Source organism: Gouania willdenowi, chromosome 5, assembly GCF_900634775.1.
Source record: "Gouania willdenowi chromosome 5, fGouWil2.1, whole genome shotgun sequence".
NCBI lineage: Eukaryota > Metazoa > Chordata > Actinopteri > Blenniiformes > Gobiesocidae > Gouania > Gouania willdenowi.
In genome coordinates, this window is record NC_041048.1 from 33,630,731 (window position 1) to 33,656,885 (window position 26,155).

At 38.1% G+C, this 26,155-nt stretch overlaps 1 protein-coding gene across 13 annotated transcripts in view; it reads left to right on the plus strand.

The window, feature by feature from the left end:
• Window positions 1-26,155, plus strand: part of foxp1b (forkhead box P1b) — a 288,207-nt gene that overhangs the window by 226,966 nt on the left and 35,086 nt on the right. For 10 of the 13 annotated variants that reach the window (XM_028448144.1, XM_028448138.1, XM_028448132.1 and 7 more), the window contains 4 exons: window positions 6,423-6,560; window positions 6,667-6,762; window positions 13,794-13,947; window positions 22,835-23,033. In XM_028448144.1, coding sequence (XP_028303945.1) covers window positions 6,423-6,560; window positions 6,667-6,762; window positions 13,794-13,947; window positions 22,835-23,033 — 587 coding nt within the window. The remainder of the gene's footprint in view (window positions 1-6,422; window positions 6,561-6,666; window positions 6,763-13,793; window positions 13,948-22,834; window positions 23,034-26,155) is intronic. The other 3 variants (XM_028448141.1, XM_028448140.1, XM_028448142.1) reach the window with 3 other exon arrangements.

Sequence of the window (26,155 nt, forward strand, 5' to 3'; positions counted from 1 at the left end):
TAACCACGGGGAGCGAGTGAGACAGAGACGGAGATGATGGCGCTCGCTCGCCGCTCACATCCAACGCGTTCTCTGGGAAATAAAAGGTGAATATGGTTGATATGGGTTAGATGGCGCGTTGGATTTGTACTTGGAGGTGGGGCTTAAAAGGTCAGTAAGAGGGACGTGACATCAAACTGAGTTTTTTTTTTTTTTTCTTTCTCCAATTTAATTTAATTTCTTTTTTCTATTATTTGTTAAGTTGTATAATATATAACAAAAATTGAGATCGAAAAAATTGTTCAATAGATAACATTATTTATATTTATGCACAGCTTTTTAAAATATCTACTCTTTCTTGATAATCCACATTTTGTGTTGAAATGGACTTATTTCTATTTATTTATGAAAGGTTTGAGGGCATTTTACACATTAACAGTAATGTTTACACACATTAGGAAAAAACAAAAACTGTAAAATAAGATGTCTTTGATATGACTTACTTAAAACACTTTTCTTTGAATATACTTACTGTAATAACTATTTACAACCGAGGAGTGTGCACACATAATGTAATATACAAATAGATACAGACACAATTCGGCAACAAATAATTTTGAAATATATATTCAATTGGACCAAAGCTGGGTAAACCTTTCTGTAATCTGAAGGAGAATGTGATTGAAATGGAAAAATATAGTATTTGTAAAATGACTGTGGGCGTGTAACTCAATACTGCAGGAATCGTCAAGGACGGACCAAACGCTCTCAGGTTGAGCTTCCAGTTCGCATAAATGGCTGATATGGAATTAGTGGTGCCAGTCTCATTACACTCCCATGTCTCTTTAGCACAACAGCTCCATTCAAATCTTCTTCTCACTGACATATCAGCACAGGAGAAGGTGTGAAGCACTTTGTTAAACACTTTTTTTCCTCCTCGTGCCACAGTGTAAAACATCAAACACACACTGCTGTGTGACCTCTCCGCCGCTTGTTATTCTCTCTCTCTCTCTATCTCTCTCTCTTCTTTTCTTTTTTATGCCTCCACAAAATACAATGACCCCAGGGAGCACAAATGAACATCGGATCATTTTCTCTCTTTCCATCTTTCAGCCCGGTTCCAGCACCGCGGCCAGTAGACCAAGCCGCTCTGGCTGACATTCACCTCCTCGCCCTTCTAAGCTGCTCCTCCTAATTGCCTGGGTGCAGAGGAGAAAAGAGAGTGATGGTACAGCCTCGCTCGGCCCGCACTTCCCACCAGGCTTTGACCTCATACGTAGGATGGCAGGGAGATCTCAAGGAGCATCTTCTTTTAAAACTCTGTTACAGAACAACTGCACATCTGTACCGAAGCGGATTAAGGCCAATTTTAATGGAGAAAATAATATTGGACAAAAATCAAGATTAAAGTTCAAACATAATGTCTAGATCAAAGTCAAAATTTAGAAATTTAACTCAAAATACAATATCGCGATAAAAGTTGAAGGTCTGCTAATGCAGTCAAATCTACAGAAACTGACGAAGGCCAATACAACATATGACAACAAACAGCAAAGTCAACAAAATGTCGTGTATCGATGAATGCGTTAAACAATACTTCAAAGTTGGGTTTAATAACAAAGAGATTATTTTTCTTTTAGCTCATAAACATGGCGTTGTAATCTCTTTAAGGACTTTGAAGAGATATAATCTGTTCAGAAGGAGAAACCAGTGACGTGTGGAAGAGGTGGAGCATTCAGTCCTGTGTGTGGAGCTGTGAGGAAACAGATTAGGGCCAGTTTTGAAGGAGACTGTTGTCGTGTATGGTGAATTGGCCCTAGTCAGCTTCCAAAGATTTGATATTAACGGCAAACCTTTGACTTTTATCACGACAATATTGTGTTTTGAGTTTGTTTTTGAAATTTTGATTGTAATCTCGGCATTATATTTGAACTTTATTTTTAAAATTACAACTTTGATCTTGACATTTCAACTTTAATCTTTATTTACCCAAAGTTATTTCCTCCATTAAAACTGTTTCCTAATCCACTTCAGTTCATCTGAGGTGTTTTGACTGCAGGGATAATTAAGTTTTGACACCCGTACATAAAAGTAAAGCTACTGACTTAATGATTAGTAATTATTGAACAGTAAATAAAACGAGGACAATACAGAAAGTATCCTAGTTGTGTTTTCTTGTTCAGGAATATAGCCACCATTATGTATACTACATATGCTGTATCGCAGCCTCTATGACTTGTAGCATTAACGTGTGTGTGTGTGTGTGTGTGTGTGTGTGTGTGTGTGTGTGTGTGCGTGTGTGCGTGTGTGCGTGCGTGCGTGCGTGCGTGCGTGTGTGCACTCGTACACATTAGCGTGCATCCAGCAGGCCTGTGCTGTGCTGGTACTGTGTATGGCCTGGAGTCACTCTGCAGCTGTGTGAGATAGTTCCATGTTTGAATGTTTATGTATAGGAGGCACCTGGAGAGAACCACACCTTTGTGAAATTCATAAACTAAAGTCAGCTATTTCTGGCATCCTCAGCATGTCCTCTTTTTTCAAACTTTGAAAGAGCTATAGTTCTCATTGGATCCTTCCAGTTAGCCCAGTCTGGGTCTACTTTTTGGCTATCTTTAGATGGTGACGTATATTTTTGCTGATCATCTGGAGTCATGATGTTATCCCACAGATATTAGGCAGTGCTGCATATGTGACTGGAGTGCTCTCAATGGCGACGAGCGTCCTGTGTTTGCATTAAATGGGCACGATACGGCGGCCAAGGCAATATTTTTGAGCTAAAGTGTTCCTCCCGCCCTTCCACTCAGATGGACTGTAGGTCTTTGGGCAGATTTTCACTCCTTCAGCACAGGATTAAATGGTAGTAGTTACATTGATCAATAGGTTAAAAAGCATACAATCCTTCTTGCTGCTAATGACCTCAGTGGTAATGGGTAATAAAACGAGGGCTCTTTAATAGCCTCGTGCACAGAAGGAAGCGACCGTAGCTGTAGTTACTGCAAACCTGTGAGAATCCATGATGGTGAGTCATCTACAGCAGATGTAAACCGCGTTAGATCGAGGAGAAATGTCGCGTTAATTTGTGGAGAACTGAAGAGCGGTTGAGATGCAGTGACGACTGGAGGATGTAACGTCTTTGATCTGCTCCTCCACAGCCTCTTTAATATGCTGTGACAAAATGATTACCAGGCACTATGCACCTCAAAACACAGCGTGACAAATCCACATATTTTCAAGTAAAAGCTTTATTTATCCTGCATGCACTTCTTAACACTTGATGCTGACACTTTATTTTTTTTATTTTTTTTTATAAGCCATGGCACTTGTTTGAACAACTTAAGATCCTAATTTAGTTTAGCTGTGGATGTCATTAGGAAGTTATCAGCTTTTAGCAGCTGTTGGATGGAATTACCAGTGAATTAACATCAGAAAAAAAAAAACAATCATGCATTTGTTTTTATTAATTAATGAGGAGTATTATTCTTTAATGTGTTCCTTTGCTTCTCATATTCCCTCTCTCAGTCTCAAGTCTCATAAAACACATCTATAGACTAAAATACTTTTCTATGTTTAAGGCTTTAAGTCTGTTGTACATTTTTTTTAACGTTCTTTCCTGTTTGTCGATTTCAAGACGATATTTGCTTTTTTATTACATAATCAACGACATTAAAGCATGTTTATCAGGTTCCATATATTTGTTTGTGACTTTTTTTTTCTTTTGAAATGCCTTTGCTCATTGCATTAGTAACATGAAATGCAAGGCAGGTTTATTTGTGTAGCACGTTTCCTGCCTGCCAGCAATTCCAGAAATCCATCATTTTATACAAAATAAATATTTAGACAGTGAGCAGGGAGTCAAATAAAACAATGCAAGATTTAAAAAAATGTACACCAAAATGTAATATCGGTTATAGGAGGGGTAGGATTAAATAAATCAGACTAATTACTACTCCTTTTTTCAAATGTTTAAATGTTTTATTGAAATCTTTGTGTTTTTGACTTGTTTTGGAAATTAACTTGTTTTTTTGACTTTCCTTTATTTTTGTTTAACATGTTCAAAAATAAAATAAATCAAATCAAAAATAATTTGAGAGGAAAACTATATCATTCATATTTTGAAGTTCATATCTTTTGTCCAAAATGGAGTTACAACCATGAAGTGTTATTTGTCTGAACATCATGAGTGAGGAGATTGTCATGTTTCAGCATGTGTCATCTACTGTATCATATCATATCATATACCAGTGAGACAAAGGAGTCTGTTTGACCTTCAAAACAGTTCATCAGAATTAGGGATGCCCACCAAAAAAAAGCACTACAGTGGATAATGAGTGTAAAATTAGGAAATGGGAGGCTGTGGCTATGCAAATGAGAAGACAAGTCATGTGCAGAAGTCAAGATGAGCCGCATATTAAGACATGACACAAGAGGGGAATTAATATTGCATTTTTCCTCCTCACACACACTCACACACACATACTGGATAGCGGGGATGAATGAAGTTGAGTGTCCTGGGTGGGTCCCGTTGCGATCTGCTCTGTAAAGTTAACAGGAAGCATCCGAGCTGCACCATCCTGTTTGACACCGGTGCCCTTTTTCTTCTGCATTTCCATTGCGATCTGTTCATTATGGAAGTGGTTTGTTTTTGTTTCATAGCTACAACCAGGAAAATGAACGGGGGCAGTGACAAGTAAAGCCACTTAGTTAAGCTGACAACAAGGGTTTGAACAGTTAGATTACATTCAGAGGTGCATGAAAAATTCAAAGGGGGTGGGGCGGGTGTTAGTAGCTGTGAGGTGGACGCACAGTTTGGGTAACCTTGGTGAAGACGGACCATAGAGTGCAGTTTTGCATGTACTTATGCATATACATACTAATGTATTCATGCACGTTGACTACAACTCATCTCAGTCACTGTTTGCCACCCAAATGCCAAAGAAAGGAGCTTTTAATGGTATTGCTCATCACAGCCTTGAGTGGCAGCATGCAGACACACTTCAAGTCCCCGATGTCACCGTAGCAATTAAGGCACCCTGACAACCTCAGAAAGGGGAGGGGGGGCTCTCAGTGTCACAACAAATCACTTGTTTGGGGGAGTCGTGCACTCACACCTTTCTGCTGGGAGTTAGTTGGAGGTCTGCGTCTTCTCTGCTGTGACTCCTCCCCCTCCAGGCACTCAATATCTGCACAATAATAGATTGCTGTTGACAGCGTCTCTAATGAAACGCTCTTACATGACAAGCAGTGTGTGTGTGCGCGCGCGCGCGATGACTGAAGTGTGTTTTTGAAGCAATCTTTTCATGTCTTCAGGTATGACACGTTGTTCAAACCACACACACACACACACGCACACACTCCTGGCTGAAAAAAACGCAGATCCTATCCGATGATGTACGGCAGTGTTTTTAGGGAGACGGGATTGGGGGTGAAGCGTTCTCGGGGCATGTTCATGTAGGCCTTTATCCCCGCCTGACATCCTGTCCTTTAGCTGCTCTCAGTCTGCTGAGTTTCATCATGGTTGGATGGTGTGAAGTACTTTTCCACACGTATATCCTGAATTTGTTACAAAGTGCTTATTGTTCAGAAGGGATTTGCGTTTATTTTTTAATGTATTATTTATTTATTTATTTTTATTTTTTATTTTTTTTTACACATTTCAACTTGTTTGTATAGGGTAACATCAAAGAAGCTCTGCCTAAATAGACATTTGTTTTCCTATTTGAAAATCTTACTTAGAAAATACCTTAAAATATTGCTTAAAACTATAACAGTTAAGATATATGTGAATTATTATAATAGGAAGTTAGTTAATTAACAAAAAAAAAAATTATGGATGGGGTGGGATTGAATAAGTATGTACTTCAGAGGTTCCCTCCCTTTTTCGGTTCATGACCCCGTTTTGATATCACAAATGTCCTGCAATCCCAGAGACATTGTTCTTTCATGTTTATGAAAGTGTGTTACAAATAAAAGCCAGGATTAGTGTTCAAAGTGACAAGTGCACTACCTCAGATATATTTATTTATTTATTTATTTATTTATTTATTTATTTATTTATTTATTTATGTTGAGAGTCTTTTTGTTTTCTGTGTTTCTTAATATGATATTCTATTTACATGTTTGAAATAAAGAATAATCTAACCTAATCTAATATGCTAGGCATGACCTTGTTCTTTTAATAATCTATTATCTTTATTATTCATATGTCATTGTTTTTGTCTTTTTAGTTATATATTATGTTAAGTCGAATCAGAAAGGTTTTTATTCGCCAAGTACTGTTTAAAAACAGTACAAGGAATTTGACTTGGTAATGATAAATAAAGGTTCATATTCAACATTTTTATATATTTCTTTTGCTGGTTTCTGAATCACATCTCTTTTTTTGTCTTTTATTTAAGATTAATATTTGTACGTTGACAGATCTTCTATCTTTGTGTCCACACTAGGTTCCAGTGTCAGTGGCTATGATGACACCCCAGGTGATAACTCCGCAGCAGATGCAGCAGATCCTTCAGCAACAAGTCCTGAGCCCTCAGCAGCTCCAGGTTCTTCTCCAGCAGCAGCAGGCCCTCATGTTACAGCAGGTGCCAGAAATCTGTTTATTTCACACTCACGAGACCCACACACACACACAACTAATACAGAGTCTAACTGTCTGACTGGTGTGTCCTCATCCCGTCTGTCCTGCAGCAGCAACTCCAAGAGTTCTACAAAAAGCAGCAGGAACAGCTTCATCTCCAGCTCTTACAGCAGCAGCATCATGCAGGCAGCAAACAGAGTAAAGAGGTACGCTGACTCCAACCAACCCCCTGAAATCTACCTAATCCTGCATCTTTGAAGAATGAAATCAAGTGCACTAGTGTAGGGGTTCCAAACAGGGGTACGTGTACCCCTAGGGGTCCAGGAGTACATTGCAGGAGGTACTTGTAAAGATTTAACTATAATTGAAAAAAATAGTTCTTTTTTTTGGCTATTTTTTGGACAAATTCACCACAAACTATCAGTACTATTGCTCAATAAAATGCTATATTTTCTTGTAATTAATTGAAACAGAATTATTGTATGCTGTATTGGCCATTTTGTCACACTTTTGACAATAAGAAACAAAAATTTGCTACATTTTACAAAGGAGCTCGTATTTACTTACTATTGAAGTAATCACATAAAAGTGCAATGTTCGAGACACGGTTAAGGAGAGATCACTGCTCCACAAATGAAAAAGCATGTAAAATTATGGAGAGGGTACACATTTTGTACACGGTACAAAAGTTTGGGAACCGCTGCACTAGTGCTACTGATTAGCATGTCACACTCACTTGGTAAACAGTAACGGTTGGGCTAAGAAGGCAGTGTTCGTCCCCACATTAATCATATCATTTTTTGTTAGAGAATCTGAGGCTCAGCTCATTGTTCTACATCTCATTCCTCCAAGTAAACAAGTGTCCTGTTGAACAAAGAGATGACCGCTCCTGTGAGCTCAGCGTAGGACAGAATAAAAGGCAGAAACAGGGCGCGCATAAATCTCAGAGGCTTTTCTCTGTAATTAACATGGAAATGGCAAAGGAAGAGAAGGCATGTAATTGTGAGATATCGGTGCAGAGAGCGACGCTCCCAGCTTTGTTGCTTGTGTAGAGATTTTTTTTTATTCCTTCCTTGACAATGTTTCTCTCTTTGCTCTCTGTGGAACAGCAAGACGTACTCACAGGACGCAGCTTGAAGTACGTAGAACAGGCATCATTGTGGACAAAGCAAATGATTATGGTTTATGTTAAGGTTTCATTTATTCAGACAACAGTTTTTCAGGAAATTTACTTTGATCTCTTGACATGTTTCCACTGTTAACTGCCAGTCTTCTTCAGAGGCATCTGCTTATTGCTTTTGATGTTTTCTTGACTTCCGCGAAATTCCTGAAAAATGTTATCTGAATAAATGAAACCTTAACATTTTATCTAATAAGAATACAAAATGAACTTGCTGAAAAGTATTATGCGGAAGTCAAGGACACATCAAAGCGATCACCAGATGCCTCTGAAGAAGACTGGCACTTGACAGTCGAAACATGTCAGGAGATCAAAGTACATTTCCTGAAAAAAGTGGTCTGAATGAATAAAACCGTAAAATATTATTCAAAAAGAAGACAAAATGAAATTGCTGGAAATTATTACGGTGCAGTCAGAAGAAGTTCAAAGACGCTCTGAATTTTAAACTTTTTTGGGTTATTTTTTTTTTTTTTTGCTCTTCTCCCAAATGAGTTTCACAATCACAGTTCAGGGAGCGCAGAGAATTGAACCCGCGTTAAAAGCAAACACGTGCAAAGCCAAGCTGCACGTTGATGCCTCTCACTTCAAAGTGGAAGCTCTCTAATTAATGAACTGCGGGCTTCAGTTTGGACAAGTTGTGGCGCGATGCTCCCATAAATCAACATGACAGCGGCGCTCCTCAGCCTCAGATAAAGCCTGTCACCAAGTCGCATCTGATGTAAACACCAGAGGAACAAGGGAACAAGGGGGCGGGGGTGGTGGTGGTGGCTGGGGGGGGCAAGGAGGTGCAATTGATCAGTTGAATGGAGCATGAGAATAAAAGAAAAAAGTACTTTTGAAGCATATTATGTATGATCACAGGAAATGGATGCAGCCTCAAGAGGCTCTCCCGCTCCGCCAATGTTTTCTTTTCTCATCCCATAGCCCTCTCTCTCTCTCTCTCTCACTCTCTCTCACTCTCTCTTTCTCTCTCTTTCACTCGCATTCGGAGCAGCCATCAAAAGACAGAATAAGAATTTTGCAGCGAGTCCCCTGTGGCTGCCAGACAATAACCCCCTGTTGTTGCTTTGTGCCTTTTATTTTAAAGACATCAAAATTTAGTTTTTCAAAGATCTTTAACTTTATATTTGAAGCTCGACAATAAAGGGCTGCCAGTGCCACTCTCTATCATTTGTCAGGGACTGTATTTTCCTCTCCCTCGTGCCACTTCTTGTTAACCTCTTATTTGGTCTATTGGTTCGGGGCTTTTTTTAATGTGTCGCTATGCTGGGAGTGCACAGGAGCTGCTGTCAGCTGATGGGTCCAGAAGGAGAGGAAGAAAAAGTATAACGAAGCGAGACTTAAATTCATCTGCGCAACTGAAAAGCCGTCCTCTGTATTTATTTAGCGTTCTTGATACAAGACATTGTTCCACCGTGAACTTCCACCCCATAACACCATTATGTCAGGGAGGAGGTGGTGAACCACTGAAGACATGAAGAACACATTTATTACACAGTGATCTCCAACCACCAACATCCTAACGCACACGTCAGCCACCTTTGCTTTGGGTGAAATTGCACATCAGCTACTAAATGAATGTGGGTATACTTTAGCTGTGACCCTCTGCTCCTACCCTCCACCCCAATTGATTCAATGATGCAGAACAGCTCATTGTACAAAGTACATCCCTCAAGAATATTGAGTTCAGTCAAATTTAACAAAACACATCAAATATGTTGAGGTTTCAATTAATCAGACCACTTTTTTCAGGGAATGTACTTTGATCTCCTGACATGTTTTGACTGTCAAGTGCCAGTCTTCTTCAGAGGCATCTGCTGATCGCTTTGATGTTTCCTTTTCTTCCGCGTAATAATACCAGCAAGTTATTTTTGAATGATAGGCTAAGGTTTCATTTATTCAGACAACTGTTTTTCAGGATGAGAAAAGTTTGTCAGGAGATCAGTAAATCAAGTAAACTTCCTGAAAAACAGTTGTATATCATACTATTAAAAAAAACGACTAATAGAACCTGCTGGAATTATTACGCGGAAGGAAAGGAAACATCAAAGCGATCAAAACTCACATGAGCTGGGTTTATTTTCTAAACTTCTGCATTTTTTCCAGAAATCCTGACGGATCACTGCCGTGTGGTTAAAGATAGAATACAGATAAACATTCATAGGTCCTCCCTGTACTGTCACTTTAACATCTTAAAACTAATTGTGATGATGTCACAGGGAGTCAGTGGCACATTGGTCCCCTTCATTTAAATGATAGTTTTCAATCATTGCATACGTATGAGGTTTGTGTGCATTGTTTCTGCTCATTTGTTAGTAGTTTGCCATCAGTCAAGAATCACATCAATTAAAAGAAGGAAGTGGACAGATGTTACTTACATTTGGTCTCCAACCACCATGTTGGGACTCACTACAGGACCAGCTGATACTGGCCTTTATTGACACATAAAAAATAAGTCACACACAAAGATTGTTAAACAGATTTCCAACAATCAAGTCGTTATGTTTTTGTTTTAGGTTCAGAATCAAATTAGAATCACACGACAATTAACTGCAAAGGCCTGTTTTTTTTAATTAGGTTTACCATTAAAAAAATAACAAAAGGTTTAATTCCAGCAAGTTCATTTTGTCATATTTTTTAGATAATATGTTAAGGTTTCATTTATTCAGACATCTTTTTTTCAGGAAATTTACTTTGAAAATGTCAAAGTAAGTTTCCTGAAAAAAGTTGCCTGAATAAATGAAACCTCAACATATTATACTAAAAGGTTTATTTACATTCTAACCATTGTTGGAAGCATGTTAAAATATTAAATAGACAGAAAAATGTAAACTAAACCTTACAGTGGTTTTAAAAGAGGTGAAGCCACAGCTGCATGATTAAAAACATCTCTGTTTCTTGCAAAAAAAATCCCCTAAAATTCTTAACGACACCTAAAATTTTCAGAAAATTGGCTGTAAATTTGATTATTGTAATTGTGACTTCAAAAATAAACAAGTTCGGATGAACTACGGCCGGGCCCACGGAACGTCTCCTTGTCGAATAGCACGTACCACGTTCCCGGGAATTCGGTCAAATGACTCGGTTCCACCGAGTAAAAAATGGTCTCAGAGAGGCTCTTGACATCCGTTCATAGAATACCCATGTCAAATTACAGCCCGATTCAACGAGCATTAATGGAGGAGTAGTAATTTGAAAAATGGGGGCCCCTGGCGCCCCCATGGCACATACGAAGTAATGGGCCCTATTCATGTATTGATATGTGTCAATAATTTGGTACCACCAACTGTCGCAATATTGACTTACAAATAAAAGAGAACACGACCTTAATGGAAATTGCCAAAAAAAGGGGGGGGTGGGCCCCCGGGACCTTAATCAAATTGTGCGAGGCATAATTGCAATCTATGTTGAGTTACTTTTGAAAAGATATATCACACGACTATCTTCCCGTGAATTTGGAAATTACCGGAAACCCCCACCCCCCATTTAAAAAAAAAAAGGGCTCAGAGCGTCTCATATTCCTTCATAGAGTATTCATACCAAACTGCATTTCGATCTAACGAGAACTAACGGAGGAGTAGTCTTTTGAAAAATGGGGTCCTCCTGGTTTCCCCCGTGACACGTACGGGGTAATGGGCCCCATTTATATATTGGTATGTGCAAATAATTGGGTACCACCAACTGTCATAATATTTGACTTGCAAATAAATGAGAAATTGACTTTCCTTTTTTTTTTCTTTTGGGGCCCCAAATTGAAAACACGAATAACAGGTGAGTAGCGATATTAACTGGTGTTCACTACAACAAGAACAACAACGAGAACAAGAACAAAGTGAGTGTGGTTTGAGTCCGGTAGCCCGGCTTACAAAAAGGCAGTAGGTTCCTGGAGGGACTGAACATGGCTTTTATTTTTAGTCAAGCAGTGTGTCCGCTGCAGGCTGAGGTGTGAAGGGCAAGAGGGAGGCAGAGAGGAAGTGAAAAGGGACAGAAAGGTCGCTTGAACCTTTTGACAGGCCAAACAGGGCTGGATAGGAGCGGAGACGGAGAGGGGTGGGCGGGGGTTCTGTTTTATCTGGCTGATTCTGTAGTTTCAGAGCCGCCACAGTGACCTGACCGCCGCACGGCGTCAAGACCTTTTTTGTATGCATTCAATTGTGAGAAGTAAACAAAGTGGTGTATCCTGTGTTTGGTAAAAGGGTGCGGTGCACAGCTTGGCAGCACCGACAGCTTTTAGTGCCCTCTTATCCCCAGCCTGACAACTGGCCTGTGTACTCGTAAACACTCTGCATCCTGTTGAGTCTATGGCTTTTCTGTTTTGTCCTGTATGAAGGAAACATGTGGGTGGAGCCCAAGTTTAATATTAACAGGTGTTAATCTGATTCATAAATTAACCAGTAAAAAACTGGTTAACTCTTGTAAAAAATGACCTACTTAATATACTTATTGAATTCATATAGTCTTTACCAGTTGGATTAAACAACTATGATTAAATTACTAAGGGTGTAAGAAAAAAACGATTTGGAAAAATATCACGATATTTCACCACGCGATTATAATATCAATCCCAAAAATATCCAAATACTTTTTTTTTGTCATTTTTCTTAACGATCTTATTCTTAACATATGCATATCACGTAAACGTGCGGTCACTAGGTGTCAGTGAACCACATCAGACCTTGTTAAACTACCTTAAAACTTAAAAAAAAACAAGAATTTAACAGAATCAGAATCAATTGTCGAAAGCAAAAGTTAAACTTTTTTGAAAATATTAATTTGACAGGTAAATATTGCTTTTGATATTCATACTTGAATTACACTTAGTTACCATTTACTTCTTCTCACAAGTTTTTAAAAAATGAAATAAGTTGTATTTCATACCATTGTATACTTGTACAGTAAATGCAAAATTTATAATTGTTGATTTTGCAATATATCATATTGTTATGGATTGGGGTATATCGTATTGTAATATGCAAATGTTTGTTAATAAATGTGCCTGTGTGACATTTTGAATCAGCAAATTTAACACTGAATTGTCTTTCTAGGAAGACTTTGAGTTTAAAATATCAAGATTTATATCGTATATCAGTGTTTTAAGAAAAATATTGAGATATGAGTTATGGTCTATATCATTCAGCCCTAGTGTGTTACTGTATATCCATTAAGTGTTAACACTAACTGGAATTATTGTTATTGAATGGTACAAAACAGTTGAGATTCTAATCATTATCTCTCCTGTGTTTTGACTCATCGGAGGTGGCGGATATTAGATTATTATTTTTAATTATTATACAGAATGTTTTTTTTGTACCATCTGAATGCTTTTCTACACACTCGACTTCTTTTATTCCTTTCTGTCAAAGCTCAAAGTTTTTTTTGACTTTGTAAAACAACAAGGTGGAGGCGTTTTTCATTAAAGGTATCTCCATGGAACGTGTATGGATCAACCAAATGGCAGCGCTGGGGTCGTGGCACCGTGTGTGATTGAACGCAGCTTAAATAGAGCTTCACATAGAGCTTCTCAGAGCTCAGCGCCAGGCCTGTGAGAGTTGGGAGAGTCGCTGGTGGTTATTAAGCACTTTGATTTAGTCACACGTTGTTTGCTAAATTATGAATGGCTGTAATTAAATTCCTGTGGTTCTTATTATGAATGATTAACTATGTTGTTTCATTGTTTGTCATTTGTCGCCCGACTCCTCGTTAATTAAGAGGCTGAGAGATGTATGGTGTACCTGTCGAGGGTGGGTGGGGGCTGAACCCCCTCCAAAAGGCAGAATTTATGGAAGTTGCTTTCTTTTTTTGCTCTACTAGTTCATGAGTGATCTATTACCGCCTCGTTGTTTATGAATGAACATGTTGTTCTCAAGTGTTTAATTTTACAAGCAGCGCTAAACTTTGTGACCCCCGCTTTGTCTTCAGTGCTCTACAGCAATGTGTACCAACCTGAAATTCCAATTTACATGTTTGCACGGCTTGTTCGTGCTTCTATACATACTGTGTGTGTGTGTGTGTGTTTGATGATTTACTATGGTTTTTTTTGTCTGTGTGTGTGACCAGCAGCAGGTGTCGTCTGCACAGCAGTTGGCCTTCCAGCAGCAGCTTCTGCAGGTCCAGCAGGTCCAGCAGCAGCATCTGCTCAACCTTCAGAGGCAGGGGCTCCTCAGCATCCAGCCTGGACAGACCAGCCTTCCACTGCACTCCCTCACTCAGGGTCAGTTCTCCTGCACTCGTCACTTCTTTACGTCACAACATAACAATATGGCCCCCAACATGCTCCCACAAGTCACAGGTTTAAACTTAAGATAAAGTGTGCCCAATTGAAATCAACCAAGTTTTCTTTATTGAACACATGTATACAACTAGGCAAGGCCAATTTATTTGTATAGCGCATTTCATGCACAAGGCCATGCAATGTGCCTTACATGATCAAATAGTTCAACATTCAACAACTTCAAAATCAGCAGTAAAAACATTAAACATTAACTAGTATTTGCCCTGAGTCTGGTTTCTGCTGAACAAGGCTTTCATATCACTTTGATATTTGGCCAGATTAATATATATATATGTATGTGTGTATATATATATATACAGTATATATATATATATATTTATTATTTTCTTTCAAACAAAACAGAGATGCATTACAGAATGAAATTATGATGCCTTTAATCATGATAAAATAGTTAAATAATCATATCTATATATAATCACACTTATTTCAGTAAGTAAGTAAATCCCAATGTATAATCTTCAAATAATTTAGTTGTAATAATTAAGAAGGCTTTAATACCGCTTTGGTATTTGAGCTGTTTGATCTATGTGAAACATTTTTTTTACAAAATTTATTTGAATACATTTAGAGTAATTTTAAAGATTGTTTCAAAACAGCGGTCATAGCCAGACAGTCTTATCACATGATATTTTTACTCTTTAAATAACAGAAGTAATTTAGTCAGTAACATTATAAAAATGATATGTGTGCATATATACTAAGTTACTACATATTTAGTATCTTTTAATGAATTTTAACTAAAATAAATGCAGTCGGACAGAATATTTAGGTGTTACGTCATTGACTGTCATATATATATATATATATATATATATATATATATATGACTATGTATGGAAGGAATATGAATATGAATACACAAAATAACTCCCAAAACACACAAATCCACAGCTCAATACACAAAGTACACAAAAACACCCAAGAAATTCCCAAAAATACACAAAATAACTTGTAAAATACCAAATTACAACAAATACAGACACAGCAACCACATAGACAAACAATATGACTACAAAAACACAAAAAACAACACTTCTAAGACACACAAACTGCCAACAAAATTGTGTAAAATGACCGCAAAATACAGAAAACGAGAACAAAAATACAGAAAGTGACCTTAAAAATGCACAAATCAGCAAAAAAATGCAGAAAATGACAGAAAAATACACTAAAATTAACAAAAGCGGACTAAAAATGGACAAAAAAAAGACAAAAAATTTTTTTCCTTGTATTAATTATCAGATTGGTCATTATTCTAAATGCTCATATGAATGTTGATAATGTGGCCCTCGGATCAGATACAGAGTTTTGTGGCCCCTGCTGTGACAGAGTAGCCCATTTCTATTGTACATTGTTTGAAAGACTCTTGCATGCTTCTGTTAATCATCAGCCATGGTTTCATCTCTTGATATCTCTTGGTGTAAAGTTTGACTTGTGTTTACCTCTGTTCACTGACTGTTTATCAGCTGTGATTGGCATCCAGGTGGCCACGTCTGTGCCCTTTATGAACATTGCCTCTGTTGTCTTTAAACTGCCCGTGAACTTGTTATTGTGAAACTGCCAGTAACTTGATAGGGGGTTCAATAATTATTGTTTGTACAAGAAGTTTATTTCTTTGTTTACCTTCTGGTGTTTTGTAAGGGAGCGGTCTCCCCTCGTGACAAAGACGCCGTCATAAGGGTTTTAGAGCATGACATCGACTATTCATTCCCAGCTAAGACAAACAGTTTTGAAATAACAAGATAAAAACGTGAAGGTTTCAGGTGGGAGGGGGAGCTTAGGTAATAGACAAACACAAACACAGTTCCTACAGTGGTGTTATTGTCTGGACTCGCTGTGGGATCACTCATCCTCCTGCTGCAGACCATGATCATGGGCACGGGCGTCGGTGTAGGACACCCCCTTGTTGTCAGTGTTGCTGTGTCATATTTGGCAAACAGTCACACACCCATTGAGTAAAGCATTATATGATGGATACAGGAAGCTACTGGACTTATGATGGATTTCACGACAGTTTAAGAACATCCTGTTTATTCTTTGTCATCATCAAATAGATTCAAGGACTTCTACTTAAAGAGAAGGAAGTGCAACACTGTTGTTTTTTCTTTTAATTGAGACGTCTCTTTATTTAAGGCAGTTTTATTTCGGCTCAAGTTCCTCCTTTCTCTGACTACAAGATTTTGCTCAGAATATTATGAAAATATAAAGCATAGAGCATAATGATGGAATGAATGAGCATTACACACATTAAATAATGTCATTTTGTAAATAAGTGGAATGAAACAGCATTAAATTCTTCCTGAATAGATTTATAGTTGATGATTTACCGGTACATCATCATTATTATGATTATAGCTTTTAAATGAAAATAAACATTATGAAACCGTGTATTTTTAATGCTGTTATTTGCAAGTTTTCCACTCTCTCAAATACCCCCTATAGTGTCATGCCAAACCCCCATTTGAGAAACACTGATTTAGGGCATCCCATAACCCCCTTTTTCTTTTTTAAAAGGAAAATAGGTGGATTTTTCAAAATTTTTACATAGATAAATGATTTTCTGCCTTGTTACTATGTTAATGAATTTGACACTTTTGCGACCTCATGAATTAATGTTATACAAGATAAAGTTTAAATAAATAATGCCAACAATTAAATTTTAATTTATTATAATGTATAATATGTTGATCATTTTAATTTTAACTTTTTACAAGTTCTTATTATTTTTAACTGGTTAATCCCTAAAAACCTTTATTATAAGTTCAATTTAACCTAAAGATCGTCCAGGTGTTGAATAATTACATTTTGTTATATTTTCATTTAGTGCCCAAATCCAACAGAGGGATTTTAGGAATCTAATGACGTCCACTGTAGATCCTTGAGCAAGATCCTTCACCCCCAAACACCCCCCACATACTGCACTATGGCTGCTCATTGCTGCTCAGAGCACGTGTCAAACTCCTGGCCCGGGTACCAAATCCGGTCCTTTGGGGCATCCAGTTCGTCCCGCAGGAGAGAGAAGAGAGAAAACATAACTCATTGTGTAAATGAAACTCAACACTCCTGGTGCTTATATCACATGATTGCAGTTTTTTTTGTGTTAAACTGTGAATTTTCCTCAAATTGTTACATCATAAAATTTTTAATTTCCCTTGATTAAATAGAAATTGGTTACAAAATTAAGAAAATTTAAAGTGAAGATCTTATTGGGACTGAAATATATCACTCAATGCTTGGATATTGTTGGTTTCTTACATATTTTGTATTTTATGTATATGTGGAAGTGCAAACTAGGGTACAATAATGTTAAAATCACTCGTTTTCCCGCATAAAATCTGTGGCCCATTTGAACTAAAATCAGTTTTACATCCCTGCCTTAGAGGAATCGGTGAAAGATCAGAGTTAATTCACTGTTAATTAACAATAATAATAATAATAATAATATTAATAATACTAATGTGAAGGGTTGCTTATGTTTAAATGATGCCCCAATGCAAACACAATGACACAAGAGGGGTTCCCACCTCCTCCTAATTTTGTGTTTGTTACAATCAGTCCGACCTGCTTAGTTAACCTCTACGATCCACACACACACACACACACACACACATTGTTGATGGTGAAACTCCGACAGCTGTTACACAACACTAACGCAAGTGCTTCAGGCCCCGCGTTTGTCTCCCCATTCAACACATTTTCTGCTTGACTGTTTGAAGTTATTGATGACCTTTCTCTTTTCCACATCGCTAAACCCTTTTATGCATCAGCAGCCCGTGCGCTGATCTAATCTTCAATATTCAGCTAGCAGTTAGCACCGCGTCGGAAGTGATGAGTTTATATGGCGTGTTTGGAGCCAGGGGATTATGGATTTAAATTGGGGGACAGTTCATTGTTGTGTCTTTAACTGATTTTTTTTTTTGGGATTTTTTTCATCAGAAAATGCTAATGTCAATGTGATTTTTTTCTTTTCTTATAAAACCACAGTTTTCACATGTAATCCAATGTATCTGTTTTCTCTCTTTTGATGAAGCAATGAACACAAAACAATGCATTAGCTCTAATTTTAGATGCTCTGATACAGTTTGTGAAATACTCTAGTCATTGTCCTTATACCTAAAGTAAAGGAATGCATAAATATCAGCCTTTCCTCAAAGTGATAGCGCTAATTAAGTCTAAACTTGTATTGTAGATGGCCGCTGCTCTGAGTGAAAAACAATTGCTCACGTTATCTGAAACATAATTTGTTTCTCTTGCTGTAAATTCTTCTGACATTAATGTTCAAATGTTCTTGGAAGCAGCCAGACGCTATCTGTTATAAATTACAACAATGTGTTTGAGGAGGATATCACTCTCATAAATATAAATTTGATCCAGCCACTCTCACACCCCTCCCCCTTCACCCACCTTACAAAAAGCCTGTTCTCTTGACCTGATAAGTCAGTCAGTGTCAGGCGTTGTGTGCTCGTGCCTACACATGGTGTGGCAGCGTCGCTTGTTTTCTTAGCACCACGACAAAGATAGAGCCTTCTGCCCCGCGCTACATACAACACAGTACTCACGTTACTGTAATAGAGTTGCTTTTATGGGTACTTTTACTTTTTGAGTATATTTCTAAATCAGTCATTTTACTGTTACTTAAGTTTTAAAATAAATAAAGTGATTCATTCCATTTCTGCACCCAAACGTTGCTAAGTAAATTATTATTTTTTTGTTTTAAAATGATCAACAGACATTGTGAAACTACAAAAAAGGAAATGACCAGACAACGATCAAATGCATCACATCATAGCCGACCAACCAGATTAAATGTAATGCACCAGACACCAGATGAAAACTAGCCTATTTAGGCTAACTCTGGATCACTTACAGCATGTTTGTTTATTAATGTGCATTGCCCCTTTTAAATAATCAATAAATTCAAATTCACAGTGCCAAAACAGCATTGAATACTGGTTATTTTCTCAGTTTTACAGTTCATAAATGTAGTTATACTTAGAGCATGATCAAGTTTTTATGATAAGTTTTTGAATTGAATTCGTCATGTTATTTTATTTCAATAATAATTGTACATTTTATTTTATACAGATGGCTATGGATTTATTACCAAAAAAAGATGTGGGGTGAAAATAACTAGTAGGTTTTACTTTGAGTACTATTTATTGGACCTATTTTTTTTTACTTGTGATGACTTACTTGTATTTTTCAATCAAGTGACAGTACTTCTACTTGAGTAGAATATATCAGTACTCTTTACTCCTTTGTATCATAGCTTGTTTTTTGCATCACAACAAAGATAGAGCCCTCATCCCCGCTCTACGACACAGTCACACAACATCATTTACGCTGTCCGAGTGGGCCAGCGGGACAGCGACAAGACAAATTTGTTGGCGATATAAAAGCAAAGAATGTGGCGAGCCATGAAGTGCTCACAGGACACAGCACGTCACAGACAGCAGTGGGTAATGCTGCGACCTGTCAGTGATTGATACGTCCAGCGGTGGGCGACTGGTAATAGTTCCTGTAGCCTCAGGACAGGACATCATTCAGGCCTAAGGGGGTGCATATCAGCAGGCCAGTGATTACGCCAACATAAACAGGGGGGCCAGTAAAAGGTCCCAGTATGACGGAACAATAAACTAATAGCGATGTCACAGTCCCCGCACGGCACCGCGTGCAGCAACAAACTGTGTGTGCTTTAAGGAGCCCAAAGCACTGAGGGCCATTTTTTATTTGCGGGGATGATGGCCTGCAACTGATGTCATTATGAACCCTAAATCAACTTTCTGCTTGCTTGAACATGGTCACCTGGGTACTGGGGGGGACAAGGACAGGAAAAGGTTGAAGAGCTCGGCCTGTCTCGGTGCCAGAAGCTACCCGCGGAGGTAAAATTGAGTTGGGAGGCTGGTGATCAGTCAAGTGTCCCAACAACATACATTTTTTAAAATGCTTGACCGCGTTTCCTGTTTGTAATGAGTGAAAGAGTTGTGTTGAAAAATGGAAAGACAGAAGATAAACTAATCCAACATTTAAAGGACGGATCCAAGGAAAAAGAATTTCCAGATCAACGTCATAGCGTGTCCTCCAGTAATCAGATTGAGGAACCACCAAACGCATTTCGTCCACGAGTCAAAAACACACTACCCACGGAGACATTCCAGTAATGGTATTTTATTGTCATTTATGTGGAATCATGAGGCATAGCTGTTGCTAAGTTTGAAGAGGTTAGGGTTAGATCCCAGGCACCGGAGAGGAATAAGCTATAAAACTACAGAGATGATTCAGAAAGAGACAGGTCGGTCCCACTCCGTTACCCCGCTCATCACGGCCGCTCCATCCACAGTGGTTTCATCCGAGTAAACAGTGGTGTCGGGGTCACCAGGACTGCTGGGTAATTGAGCCAGCGCGGGGCCGCCCTGTCAAGCACGTCGGCTAAAAATACATTGCCCACTGTCACCGGGCACCAAGTGGGGGGGAAAATGATTGTTCTTGCTGTCGGAGCGCAGGACATTCACATCACCAGTGACCTTCCTCTGTGAAATCTCCTACAAGCAAGAGTCAAAGAAAAACACTTTCCTTCCTTTACACAATAAAAAACTACAATGTACTCTTTGATAAAGCAACAAGAAATCAACAAGCAGCAGATTAGAATGCTCCAACATGGAGCGCAGCATTAGGCATGTTTAGCCTGTCACGGACGTGCACTTTGATTAGGGCACATCAAGGCATTGGTGGAGAATAAGAGAGAAAACACGCAGACGGAACAGAGCTACCGTGTTGAAATATCTGAATGAGGAAAGACGCTCCTTGGAACGTGGAAAGGTTATTGATTTGTCCTGCAATCATTTCCTGCTCTTTGATATGCAAACGATCCCAGTATGAATTTACAGCAATCCTATCAGACTCATTTCACAGTTCTTAGCCCCCACGTCTCTCTGGAGTCCTCTGCCTCATTAGGCCAATGTTCTCCATTACCAGCATAATTAAAATCTTTAGTAGCTTATCAAATTAAAAATATTTTTTTGCTGATCGTATTGAGATCTTAACCTCACAGTTATTTTCCACAACAGGAATAAATTAAGACTAAGCATTTTGCCCACAATGTGTTACAATCTGGTGCTTGAAAGAAGCACTTCTGCTATCCATTGAGCTGGTGATGAGCAGCGGGGAGGGATGGGGGGGTTTGCGGAATAGAAACCCAAGTAGATAAGCATGTGCAAATCATCTTTCATTCGCCAGCACTCATTTTGAGAATGGATTTAATTAATTGCAGTGTTAAACGAGTGGTCTCAGCCATTTGCTCCGTGGTTAAACTTGCCACATATGTGACGGTTAAAACGTGAAGCCTATTTAAACACTGATTTTAATTACCTGTACGTTCTCCTGTGAGAATTCATCTGTTTACAAATACTTATCCTCATTTGAGACTTCTCTACCACGCAACATAGACGACCCCTGTGTGTTTTATTTGCATTGACCATGGCTAAATGATGTTTTTTAATTCAGAAAAAGAATTATTCAGAATTAAATGATTCAGAATTATAGTGTTCTGCTTCGTGTTTACATGGAATTAGTCATTTCGAATAGAGGTTTACATAGAACATTCAACAAACGTGATGTATCAAGTCTATCAGAAAACATACAGCAAACCTTTTCTTTTCAGCTACTACATAGAGGACCACATAATAAGAACTTTTTTCACTTTTATTTTGATTGTACGGTTTCACTTTCGTATGCTGATGATGTCCGAGTGAATATCTGCATGTTTATGCTTCCGTCCATCCACTCTTTTCATTATGTCCATGTCTTCTAAGGCTCTTATTAAATAAATCTCTCCAGATGGGCGGCCATCTTGGATTATGTTGTCACCAGCGCGTCATCGCAACAGGACCAGCATGCGCAGAACAACTGGAGTTAATTTAAAGAGAAAATAAAACGTTTACAAGATTGAAGAATTATTTAACTCAGAATTAAAATCTGAATAAACCAGTTACTTAATTTGGGTTCAAGTTTAATTTGGAATGGCCATTTTCATTTGTAATTAGGTGTTTACAAGGTGATTTAAATTCTGAATAAAAGGGGAATTAAAGCTCTCATGTAAATGTAGCCACTGTTCGTCTACGCATGCTTATGACAGAAAGTAAGGCTCAAAAAGTACATCCTGATTCGTCTTTGTCTGAATCCAGGCCTGTTGAGGTTTCCGTCATCCTCAGTCAGTGAAAGGCACACAGAGCAATGTGTTATGTCTTCAAGGGATTTTATTTTTTCTTCAAAAGGCTATGTGAGATGCAGTGTGCTTGACTTGTTAAATGAGGTTTAAGTCTTCTGTGTCAATTGGAGGCGGTGCAGAGCTTTAAGTATTTTGCACATTAATGCGCTTTGGAGAATATTACCCCAGGGTCCTGTTTCTCAAGGAGACACAGGGTGGGATGTTTTCTCATGTTGCCATTGTAAACTTTTTGTTGTGCGCGTGTGTGTTCTTCACATCTCGGATGTCGGGAGAAAATGATGGTGATTATTCAGATTTCATGCCTTGTCTAGATGCTAATTGTTTACTCTGGGCATGAAATTTGCGTGAATGCCAGGGATTTGTGTGCACAAACCCATTCCAGATCACAGGGAAAAACTAGGAGGGAGTGAAGCGGCGGCGGAGGAAAAGGGGGTGGGGGGCATGGTGCATTACCCTGTAGTGTAATATTTTCTAATTAATGCTCAGCTTTGTTTACAGACGCTTTGATTTAATTAGGTGATGAAGAGGAGAGCTGGATTAGCTGTTAATTGATTTAATTATCCAATTTGTTTGTCTCAGGCATGATTCCAGCCGAGCTGCAGCAACTGTGGAAGGAGATGACGAACGCTCAAGTGAAGGATGAATACAACAACAGCAGCAGCAACAACAACAATGGCCACCGAGGGCTCGATCTGTCGTCCCCGGCAACGCCAAAGAACCCCCTCGTCAACCAACACGCCTCCACCAACGGGCAGTACATGATTCACAAGAGGGAAGGGTGAGTCTGCTCTTACTCAGGTTCTCTTTGTGTCTTAGTATTTAGAAATCTCTTGTTTTTATTTGCATTGCATCGCCATTAATCTGACGATTTGATACAATTCATGAATTACATGTCACAATACGATACACTGTACATTGCGATATATCGCGTCATAAATAAGTACACATTTCTCCTTTACGTACAAAATGGGATGAAATACAGTTCATTTAAAAAAAAAAAATTCAAACTTGCGAGAACATGTAACTAACTGTAATTCAAGTATCAAGATCAAAAACAAGTGGTATGTTTATCAAACTGTTAAATTACATTTTTTTTTTAAATGTTTAACTTTTGCTTCTACACCAGATTCTGTTTCTGTTAAGTTCTTAAATTATTGTTTTTTTATAAAAGTGACTACATACATCTATAAAAGTGCCCAGTATGTTTTATGAAAACAAATTGCAATCAACTTCCGAGCTAAAAATACATTAAGGAGTGAGATAGTTTAACAAGGTCTGATGTGGTTCACTGACGTTTACGTGCTGTGCATTCGTTGGTGCAATTAAATGTTTGGGGGTTTTTTTGTTAAAAAACACAATTTAAAAAAATCAATTTGACCATTTCTGGATTGATGCGATAATGGCACGGTGAAATATCGCAATATATCGACAAATCGATTCTTCACCCTCAGTTTTGTTAAGTGATGTTGAAAACTTCACTTAACTTCATTTTCAAAGTACTTCTAAAGCACCTTTGTATTGATATTGAAAATAAAAAACAGTTCAAAGTCTAACATTCACCAGACTCAAAATACCAGTATCCTGTAGAATTTTATGTATTTCAGCCCAAATTAAATGATTAATATTACTACCGTCTTCCTTAGCTAGCATTGCACTGTGTAAGTCTTCATTCCACCCTGGGTTCCTGTTCCTAATATAGATTTTCCAAACACCGTCAGTCGATAGACATGTCCCCACTGATTTTCCCCAGATTACCATTACTTTATTATAGATTATAAGTATTCACAAAGTCATTTATCTAATTGCCGAAGCACTTGGGAATTACACTGCAACACCTGGTAGAAATTCACAGGTTTGTAATTGAAATGGCATCATCATATTCTTAATGAGAGGTAGGGCCTTTGTTCTTTTTCCTGTTGCACATGAAGAAGAAGCAAAGCTATTTCTTTGAGAACATTTATTAGCTGTGTCTTTTTGTGAAAGAAAAACATTTCCTCGACTTCTCTGAACTTGTTGACACATTGCATCAACCTGTCAGTTTTGGAATGATAGAAAAGGCATAACAAGAACAACAAGTTATTATCTGCTGGAAAAAACAAACTCTGGGTGGACCATATTTTCATAACTAGCATGAATCATCGGTGGGAAGCGTTTGCACTCTGAGCTGTGTGTGTATGTGTGTGTAAGTGTGTGCATACGTGGCTTTAAGGAAGGAATTAATTTGGCATCTTACACGTTTGCTTGTTTTCTTGCACCAAAGGCTGATCTTTGAACTGCTGGTGAGGAGCCTTGAGGCACCATGAGCTCACTGCGTAACATCTGACTTGTGTTCCAGTGATCAAAACCTACTCTTCGTTATGAAAGCAGTGCGGATGAAAACATGTTTAGCACAGTAAACCGGCAGGCCTTGGAAGGTGAAAATGGGAGGAAAGTGTCGGGAGGTCTGAGTGACAGAGGGCCATGTTCTGCTTAAAAAATTATTTTTTTTTTTGCTTAGTTTTTAAAATATTCATAAGATGTAACCTACAATTTGACTTTAGCTAACTGTGTTTTAGAGCATAGGTTCCCAAAGTGTGGTACGGGTACCCCCAGGGGTGGCAAAAGTACTAGTCTTCAGTACTCAAGTAAAAGTATAGATACTTGAATAAAAATTGACTCTGGTAAAAGTAAATGTATTGAAGTTGTTCCCTTACTTGAGTAAAAGTGAAAACGTACATGCTACTGAATGTACTTAAGTAAAAAGTAGAACAGTTCCGTCCGTCCCTCCGTTCGAGCTAAAGGGGACAGCTTTTCTCAGTAACTGTTTAAGATATGATAACCACATTTGGTATCATATCAGTACCTTGATGGAGTTCCAAAATGAGAAGCGCGCAATAATTTTTTTCGGAGTTATTGCCCTTGTTCTGTTTTTCTTTACTCTATTCAAGGTATCTTCAAAGGGGATAGCTTTTCTTAGAAAACGTTTAAGATAGTTAGTAATTTTATATTCTGATGTGATAATATTTTCTCATGTATACATCAAAGTTAGGTTTAGGACACAAAAAGTTGTGAGTTATAATGAGAACCAATCTGGCGGGAGATTTCGATGACTGTTTTTTTTTTTCATTATTATATATTATTCCTCAACAGGATAGATAAAATTCAGGGACAAATTCACTGTGGGGCTACATTGTATATGCATTAGAATATTATGTTTTTTTTAAGTGTGCAGGAGTACATGGCTTTGAATGTGTAAATGTAAATGTGTCAAAGTCGAGGCCTGGGGGCCAAATCCCGCCCTTTAGACCATCCAATTCAGCCAGCAGCAGAAAGTAAAAAAATCATTGTCTAAATGACCAAATAATTCAGTTATAGATATCCACAATATTTGGAATCTCAAATAGTTCAAAGAACTCAAATTTTCCTGAAATAATTTTACATAATTTTCAAAATCAATGTCATTTTAAAGAGAAGATCCTACAGGGTCTGATATCTGTCATCTATTGCCTGGATATTGTTATTACTTTACATACAATTTAAATCAGAATCAGAATTCCTTTATTAATCCCAGGGGGAATTTGTTTATTTATACGTTGTGTAAAGTACAAACTTGGGGAAATTAATGTTGAAATTGCTTGTTTTCCTGTGTAAAATTTGTGGCTGATTAAAAATCAAACTACTTCATATTGGGCCCCGAACTAAAATGAGTTTGACATCCCTGATTTACATTAAAGGTCTGTGAAAAGTTTGGGAACCACTATTTTTAAAAAGGCATTAGTTGTGACTGTATCTGTCAGAATCCTGAATGAGTCCTTCATTCAGTTCTAAGGTGAGAATCGATGGCAGGGAAAGAGGATATGAGGCGGCCTCAGCTGAGAAGCTGCATGAAACATCGGAGAAGACAACGTCGGAGCTGAAAGC